Source organism: Rhinolophus sinicus, linkage group LG14 (genome assembly GCF_036562045.2).
Source record: "Rhinolophus sinicus isolate RSC01 linkage group LG14, ASM3656204v1, whole genome shotgun sequence".
NCBI classification, from domain to species: domain Eukaryota; kingdom Metazoa; phylum Chordata; class Mammalia; order Chiroptera; family Rhinolophidae; genus Rhinolophus; species Rhinolophus sinicus.
In genome coordinates this window covers 52,253,071-52,261,340 of record NC_133763.1, presented here as the reverse complement: position 1 = coordinate 52,261,340, position 8,270 = coordinate 52,253,071, and the positions used below count along the sequence as shown (strand labels likewise).

At 51.0% G+C, this 8,270-nt stretch overlaps 1 protein-coding gene across 1 annotated transcript; it reads right to left on the bottom strand.

The window, feature by feature from the left end:
- Positions 1 to 1,234: 1,234 nt before the first annotated feature.
- Positions 1,235 to 1,525, bottom strand: LCE7A (late cornified envelope 7A). Its single transcript, XM_074318940.1, has one exon. The coding sequence runs from the start codon at positions 1,523 to 1,525 to the stop codon at positions 1,235 to 1,237; it is 291 nt and encodes a 96-aa protein (XP_074175041.1).
- Between the last annotated feature and the right edge of the window lie 6,745 nt (positions 1,526 to 8,270).

The following is an 8,270-nucleotide window of genomic DNA, read 5'->3' as shown; positions in this document are numbered from 1 at the left end:
GAAATTCTCTTTCTTGGCCTGAGTATTGATTGGGAAGGTGGTCACGGCCACCTTCATTCTAGCACCCAAAGCCTTCAGTGACCTGGCTGCCCCTGGCCAACCATGTCTCATGACAACTTCTTTTGGTCTAAGAGGATGGCCAGGAGCGGCAGCCCTCACTCTCTCTTCTGTGACACCACGCCGAAAGGGTGGCATGCACGGGGTGTGGCTTCGTGAATCTGAGCTGTGGACCAGGTGCGGTTGGTTTCTGGGATACAGACGTTTCTCCATCCCTTTGTCTCCCACTGGCCTAACAGGCACAGAGTGTCTTGCTACTGTGATCGAAACCAGAGTCCTGGAGAAGGGGCAGAAGCATTGCAGTTGCCTACAGCCCACTGCTGGGGTGGAAAGGGCAGTGCTTTGAGAAATTGCCCCCACACTCATGCCATTTGTCCCACTGAATAGAGGAGGAAAAGAAAGCAGAAAGTGTAGGTAGCAATCAGTGTTCAGGGGCATCGTACTTCCTGGGCCGTGGGGTGGGCTCTGGCCCCTGTGTGAGGAGAAGTGGGGACGCAGCCAGGCGGATATGCTCAAGGAGTGTGTTCATCATGGCTTTTTGAACTGAGATCCAAAAACTATAGGACCCCAGTACCATTTCCTTCTTGAGCATGAGATTCCCCCAAATCAGAAGGATGTGGGAGCTAAACTCTGGGGCTGAGAACTGGGGTGTCCTGAACAAGGAGACGAAAGCTTAGTGATGGTGGCATTTCCAGCAATAGCAGTGGGGCAGCTGATATTGGGGTACACCTCCCTACTATTCCCCACCTTTGGATCTTTCCTTTCCACAGCCCTCTCAAATGGCTCAGGCCTGGGGTCTACCTTGGTGGGAATGGCCCATCTGGCCGTGGTCGGCTCATGTGGGGTCTGCTTGAAGAATCCAGGTTAATGGGAGCCCCACAGAGCTGAGGATGGGGGGCAATCAACAACCAGCCGGAAGGTCAGGAAAGGGAAGCTTTATTTTTGCCCATTGATGAGGCTTTGGGAAGCAGACTTTTCTGTAGCCTTTGGGTCTCCTTGAGCTAAGACCAGAGCCAAGGTCAGGAGGTCTGAGGTTCTCAGGGAAAAGAAGAATCCATCAACCACACATCTAGGGGCTTAGTTCAGAGGAGAGAGGGGAGCAAGGCTGAGAGCGAGGAAAGACGTCCATTCGAGCTGGTCCTTGGCTGTGGGTTTTTGGCTCCTCAGAAGTGGCAGGTCAGCTGCAGCCCCCAAGGCCATGGCAACGACTACAGCAGCCAGAGGATGTGCTGTCACAGCAGGTGGAAGGCTGGGGCTGGCCCAGGCAGACGTCTGGAAACCCGTGCGGCACCAGACAGCAGCAGTCCCCAAAGCCAGAAACACAGCAACTGGAGATACAGCAGGAGGGGGCAGGAGGGGGACAGGGAACTGGGCAGGGGGCAGGGGCTTGAGGGGGACACTTGGGTGGACATTTGGGGAGGCACTTGGCAGGGAGCTTGCACTTCTGCTGGCTTTGTTGGCAGGACATCTTGGAGAAAGTTCCGTCACTCTAGAAGGCAACACAGATATTTTGAAAGTCAGGTGACTACAAATGTAATTTGTATCAGTAATTTCCTGCAGAGCCTGGAGCTCTGCAGGCTTGCTTTCCTGGCATAGGAGAAATCAGGCGGTGGGTAAATTAGAATTTGGTAACGGCTTCTCCTACCTGTCATGGTTCTCCCAAGACTCCTGGTTTCAAAGGCAGCAACTTAGGGAACTAGGTAGTTTTGAAACTTCCCCTAACTTACGCATTCTAGAAACCAGGGTCTAGTCTGAGCCACGGTCACACCACCTGTCTATCAACTCTCTTTTTTTCTTTCTTGCATCATGGGCTCTGCCTTTGGTCTACTCTGCAGCCCTGCACGGCTGTCTCTTGTCCTATAAAGTAGCTGCCCCCAGCCCCGCCGGAGCCTCTGGTTAACATCCGTCTCTTCTGGGATCGCTGCTTCTGAGCCGACTGATTTCCATGAGCCCGATCGTCCTGCAGTTACCAGTTTGTTCCCATTGTGTCCAGCTGGAGTGGCTTGTCCCAGTCAGCTGAGGCGTGGCAGTCCCGGCCACCCCCAAACTGCCATCAGATCCGTACGGACACTCACCTTGTTCTTCTAACGTCAGGCAGGCAATGGATATGTCACAGGGAGTGAGGTGACCGTCTGGTCCTACCCCTTTTATACATGTCCTGCACCCAACTCGAGGGGATGAGCCACACAGCGGGAAAGCTGTTCCCAACCAGGTGGTCATGACGACAACTTCCCACATTCCAGTGGCTCTGTCATTCTGTCACTTTGTCACACTCGGTACTACTGGATCCTCACGAAGATCTGCCCAGAGCATCCCTCCCTCCCATAAACGCTGGAACTATTTCCATAAAGATAAGAAGATCCTGACTGAGAAGGGAGTCACACTGGAACAGCTTGGGGACTGAACTTAGGGTTTCTGGAGGAATCCAAAGCGTGCTTGAGATGGAAATCTAAGGCCACACACATAGGGTCAGCCCAGGACCTAGCGAAGCGTCTCTGCAGGTCCTAACAGCAGCTTTGGAACCATTAATCTAAGCACCCGTGGGTCACTGCTGAGGGCTCGGATCTAATTCAGATCCCAGAGAGGCTGAAACCTTGACCAGCAATGGAGCATCACGGAAAGGCCCAGAAGGAAAGGGTTTTAGTCCAATACTCACACCCCACACGTAGGTGAGGAAACTGAGGGCCACAGAGGACAGGGGAAAGCTAGAAATTGCAGCGTCTGACCTAGAAGCCGGGTCCTAGCTCGCTGCCAGCACAGAGCCGGACGCCCCTGTCTTGGATCACAGTGACTCCTTTGTAGCTTGCTCAGTTAGCTCACCCTGGAGTCTGTTCCCCGCTGCCCACCCGCTCCCTTCTCATGTGCAACTCCCCACCCAGTTTGTGAGCCTTAACCCATCATTTCAACCATGCTTCTGCCAATGTAATAAATTTTGCCCCTTTGGTTTGTCACTGCTCTGGACAGACCAAACCTCAACCCTGTCCGAATCGTCTGTGCTCTGCTGCAATACAAATATATATATTTTTTTCTTTTTTAAAGACACTTTGGAAGGTTGGCATCATGATATGATGAGCCACTGGGGCCAGGCCCGAAACGCTGCTTGGCAATCCTATACCCTCTCTGCGTTCACTAAGCACACACATCGTCCCTTGTCTCCTCTCTCGAACCTTCCAAACCTTCACTGTGGCCTCTGGATGGATGCTGCTGCTGTGTCTTCTGCATGGGGCAAACAGTCGCTGTCAAATGTGGAGTACTTGTGCTTTCCAAGCCCGCTCGCGCCCTCTGCCATCCTTCATGACGTCCTGTGTCAGGTGGGGCAGCCCCTTCACTCTTCTCACCCCTGTCTGAGCTCCCTTGTGCTGGAGCCCTGTATCTTCAACCTAGATTACAGCGGTTTCTCCTAGGAAATGCCCCCACGGTATCCTGTATTCCCAACAACACCCTGCTGGAATAGATTTTTCAATCTCTGTCACCCCAGACAGAACGCAATCTCAGGGTTTCCTGGCTCACTGGGGATACCCAGCACTACACAGGGCTTCACATCTTGCAAATGCTCAACAAATATTTGTTCAATGAATGAATGAGGGGTTTGTGCTTGACGCAGAGCTCTCCCTCCTTTCCCTTCTCGAGAGAGAGCAGCTTGGGAGGCCAGGCCAGCCGCGGGGACCTGGGGCAGGGCGGGCAGGCTGCTCCCAGGATGGAGACATGGATGCCAGCCAGGGGGAGTCAGGGCTCGGGTCCCAGCTGTGCTATTGGTCTCAGCTCTGGGTTTCCCAGGAGGCTGGAGCAGGTGACCTCCGTCCATCTTCAAGCCTGTATTTGCATTGATGAGTGTCAGATCGCCAAGGAGCTGGCGTCCAGCCCAAGGGCTGCCTTCCCTGGCTTGTGTTTTTCCTTCACTTTCTTTACCTGGGATAGGAGTGGTGGTGAATTATATGAAGAGGGGAAAGAGCATGGCTGGTGTGAGTGTGTGAGGAGGTGAGATAGTTGAAGGTAAGTCTCACCACGTAGAAGCATCTCCTAGTCTATTTGGTTTATCTCACTGATGAGGGGAAATGTTCACTCCTTGCCTTGTTGTACCTCCCTTAGCTGAGTCTGTGAGCTGCTGAAGCCCAGACCTGTGGGCAGAATTATGCTCCTTCCTGGCAATCCCCCCACTCAAATATTACTAGTAATTTTAAAAGGTTGGAAAAACGTTGTTCTATTGTATTGATCCAACACCATCAGTGAACTGTTGGTTCGATAATGAAATATAATTTATTCTGACAGAAACTCCTTTCTTGTAGTAATTTTGTAAATATCACTTGAAAGACTTTAATTTGTTCATTGAGAGCCTGTGATGTGCAGGGTTTCGAGAATTCCAAGAAGATGAAGATTCTTCTTTGCTCGTAAGGAATGGTACAGTGGGGTGATAGGAGGGCAAGGAAAGAGGTTAACACTTATTCTCAACCTTTCCCATCCACCCAACATATTATTTGCATTGTCACAATACAATATGCAATATGTCATAACAGCTCTATGCATTTCTTATTGTTAATCCCATTTTACAGATGAAAAGACTGAGGCTCAAACACAGTGGGAGTTAGCCAAGGGGTGAGGGGGCAACTGTGGTTTTAGTTGGCAGGAGACCACACATACATGGGCACAGAGCTGTGAAAGAGCTTGGTCTTTTCTGGAAACAGAGTGGCCGTAATATTGGAGAAGAGCAAGAAGTGGGCCCCTAGCAGGACAGAAAGGAAGGAAGGGCCTGGAACATGAGAGCCTTGTCGCCAAGGACGTTCAAATGTCACCTCTGCCACCAGCCCCGCGCCCGTCAGCATGAGCGGTGGTGTTGGGGCGCTCCCAGCCCTCTCTCCACGCGGCCACCACTGTCTCTTCCATGAGCGTCATGTCTGTACATGGCGTAGAAGCTGGAAGAAGGTGGGTCTGGACTCAGAGCACTGGCATTTGAACCGTGGTCACGTTAACCTTTTTTGAGCCTCATCTTGTTTTTTTTTTAATCTGTAAAATGGGATTAACTAAGAAATTCATAGAGCTGCTGTAGTGCGATAATGCAAATAACATTTGACAGATTGTAGGTTAAAAATACATTTTAGTTTCCTTCCTTTCCCTCATGTCATCCTACTTATATGGGGGTTCCTAAAAACGTCGAGTCACATTTTAAAATGTCATCAATCCTTAATCCTTGACTATTTGGGCTGCCGAGGGTCGGGGCGGGGGGCCTGAGCAGACAAGGGGGGCTTTTCACATACCCAATGCGGCAGAGTAATTCCACCTGTACCTGCTTTATACATTGGATGTCGTTTGCAAACAGGATCACCTTGCTGAAAAAGTCTGACCAGAGCTAATAGGAGCCTCTTGGGCATTTAAGTAAGGGAGGGACATGATGAGATTTACATCTTAGGTTACTCAGGTCAGGTGGCCACAGGTGCCTTGATTTTTTTTTTTTTTTAATAAAGATTTTGTTGGGGAAGGAGAACAGGACTTTATTGGGGAACAGGGTGTATTTACAGGACTTTTTATTGGGGAACAGTAGTGTGTTTTTCCCAGGACTCATCAGCTCCATCCAAGTCAAGTTGTTGTCCTTTTTCAGTCTTAGTTGTGGAGGGCGCAGCTCAGCTCCAGGTCCAGTTGCCGTTGTTAGTTGCAGGGGGTGCAGCCCACCATCCCTTGCAGGAGTCGAACTGGCAACCTTGTGGTTGAGAGGACGCGCTCCAACCAACTGAGCCACCATACGCCCGCAGGTGCCTTGATTTGGTGACTTTAAGCTGACGTCTGGGGTGAAAGTCCAGCTCCAGGGGCACAGCTGGACTTGGGGGAGCTCTTTGTCAATGAGCCTGTAGACAGAGGAGCTGGCTGGAGGGAATGGGAGGGTCTTTACTTGGCTGGGGCCTGTCTGGGCACCCCTCATGCATTCCTGGGCTCGGCTGTCATCTGCCGAAGCACTGCCTCACCATCCTGCCTGCTTGAAGATTCAAGCATGCTCTGGATTCCTGCCTGTCTTGGGTGTGCCCCGTAATAGAAGGGTGAGGGACCAGCCAGGCCAGCGTTGACATGCATGCAATTCTTATCAAGCTGCTTCCCAAGTGATGAAAGAAACAAGGATATTCCTCTGCCCGAAGCAGTCAGACCTTGAACAGTCCTCCAATTGGCCAGAATCCCAGTGGGCGGGCCACCCGTGGGTCTGACTCTGGCAAGGGGCACTGGAAGAGAATTCCTGGTCCTCCCAAGGGCAATGGGACTCATCCCTGGGTCACGGGCGCACCCACACTACTTGTGCTTCTGTTGGGGTAAAGGGAACACTCATGACTTGTGTTCAGTGTCCTGGCCCCGTGGGTCTTAGCTCATCCCAATTTGTGGACAGAAGAAAGGGATAAGATCTATTCAGCATGATACATCCTCGTCACTTCTATGAGGTGACCTCAAAAGCCAGTTGTCCTCCCTTGTCTGTATAGTGGGAGCTAGGGACATAGGACTGCCATGTGTAACATGGTGGTTAAAAGGAATCTTGTGGGTAAAGAAACCAACACTGTCCAGCGTTCAGTGGTACCCTGTGAGCTGTCGTTACAATACAAGCGTTCTCATCGTTTATTGCAGTCCCAAGTGTCCCCCAGCCTCTAAGTCCTCTTCCTGTTGGACTGGGGGACACCCACCAATATCACCCGGGGCCAGCTCCTCTTTTCTCAAATATCTTCAACTGCACAAATATCCCTTGGATTGGAGCCAAGCACAGGCCCAGGCCTGACTCGGGGTCACTTGCTTCTTCTGGGTCTCAGTGTCTTCACTTGATGAGTGGTGTTGTTTTTATCTTGATCTCGGAGAGCTCTGTGCCTGGGGCTGCTCTCACAGCAGAACCTGGCTGACTTCCTGATTTGTCATCTCTGGTCGCTGTGATGGTCCCTCTCCTCTGTAATGAGGGGAAGGTCTCCTCCTTCTGTCCCAGGCTCCACCTAGGCCCCTCAGCTGTGAGCAGGGCAGTAGTGATACCATCCTGTTGGGTCTTGTATTTACAAATGTCACCATCAAAAGGTACTTTTCAGTCCCAAGATAGGAAGGGATGAAGAGAGATCACCTTGTCTTTTCCTCCAGGCAATGATTCCCAAGGAGATATTTCTAAATCCTCCAAAAACAAAGACCACACAGCCTGTACTGACAGAGCTTTCTTTCTCCCGTGAAACTTCATTCCTCTGGGGTGTTCAGGGTGGGGTCCTCCCAGAGAGGTGAGCAGAGCAGACCTCGGCCTCCATTATGCTCCGGTTGTCAGACACTCCTGTACTGATAAGATGTCTGGCTCATCTCAACCTCCGGCTAATGCCTTCGCCATCCTTCTGTCCACTGTGTCAAAAGGGGATAACCCAGTAGGCTGTAGCCTTCATCCTGCAAGGAACACGTCTTAAGAGAAAGGCAGCCCTCACCACAAAGCCTGCTTCCGGGTCAGTAGTGTTATCATTACCTGGGAAGGCCAGGACTATAAAATGAAATAGTCTGTGGGCAGGTGTGAAGAAGCCTCAGGCAAGCCGCTCAGACTTCTGGGGCTCCTGCACTCACCTGTGACATCAGGACCTTCTGCTCTGTCATTCTGTGAACCTGTAGTTCTAAGCCATTCATACTTTAGAGATTGTGGTCCCCTAAGGGGACTCCCCCCCACACATTCCCCACATTTGTATTGCATTTCACATGTTTTATTTGTCTCCTCTTAACAACCCGTGAGTTGGGGATTAGTTACTGCACTATGGAAAAACTGAGTATTGGCAAGTTTAAGATCAAGGGCAGATCATGCAGTCTAGAGCCCAGAGCAATAGGGGCCAACCCAGGAGGGAACGCATGAAGCAAGGACACTGTTCTTTCAGTCTTGCTCTCCGAGCTGTGACAGATCAGGGGCTCTGCACCTGGCTGTGCATACGAGCCATCTGGGAAGCACTTTTAAAATGCAGCTTCCTGGCCCCCAACTAAAACCTATTGAGTCATAATCTCTAAGGGGCGGGTCCTAAGCGTTTGCATTGTTTAAATTTCCCCAGGTGACTCTGCTAGTCTAGGAAATATTGTCCTAGAGTGTTCCGGTAGTACCATGAGCTAGGTACACACACACACACACACACACACACACACACACTCACGACCATTCGTCTCTTTACATTCTATCTGCCAGGAAGTTCAGCATTAACCATTAGTCTGCAGGTCGCAAATGGAGTAGCCGTACCCTTTTATCTATC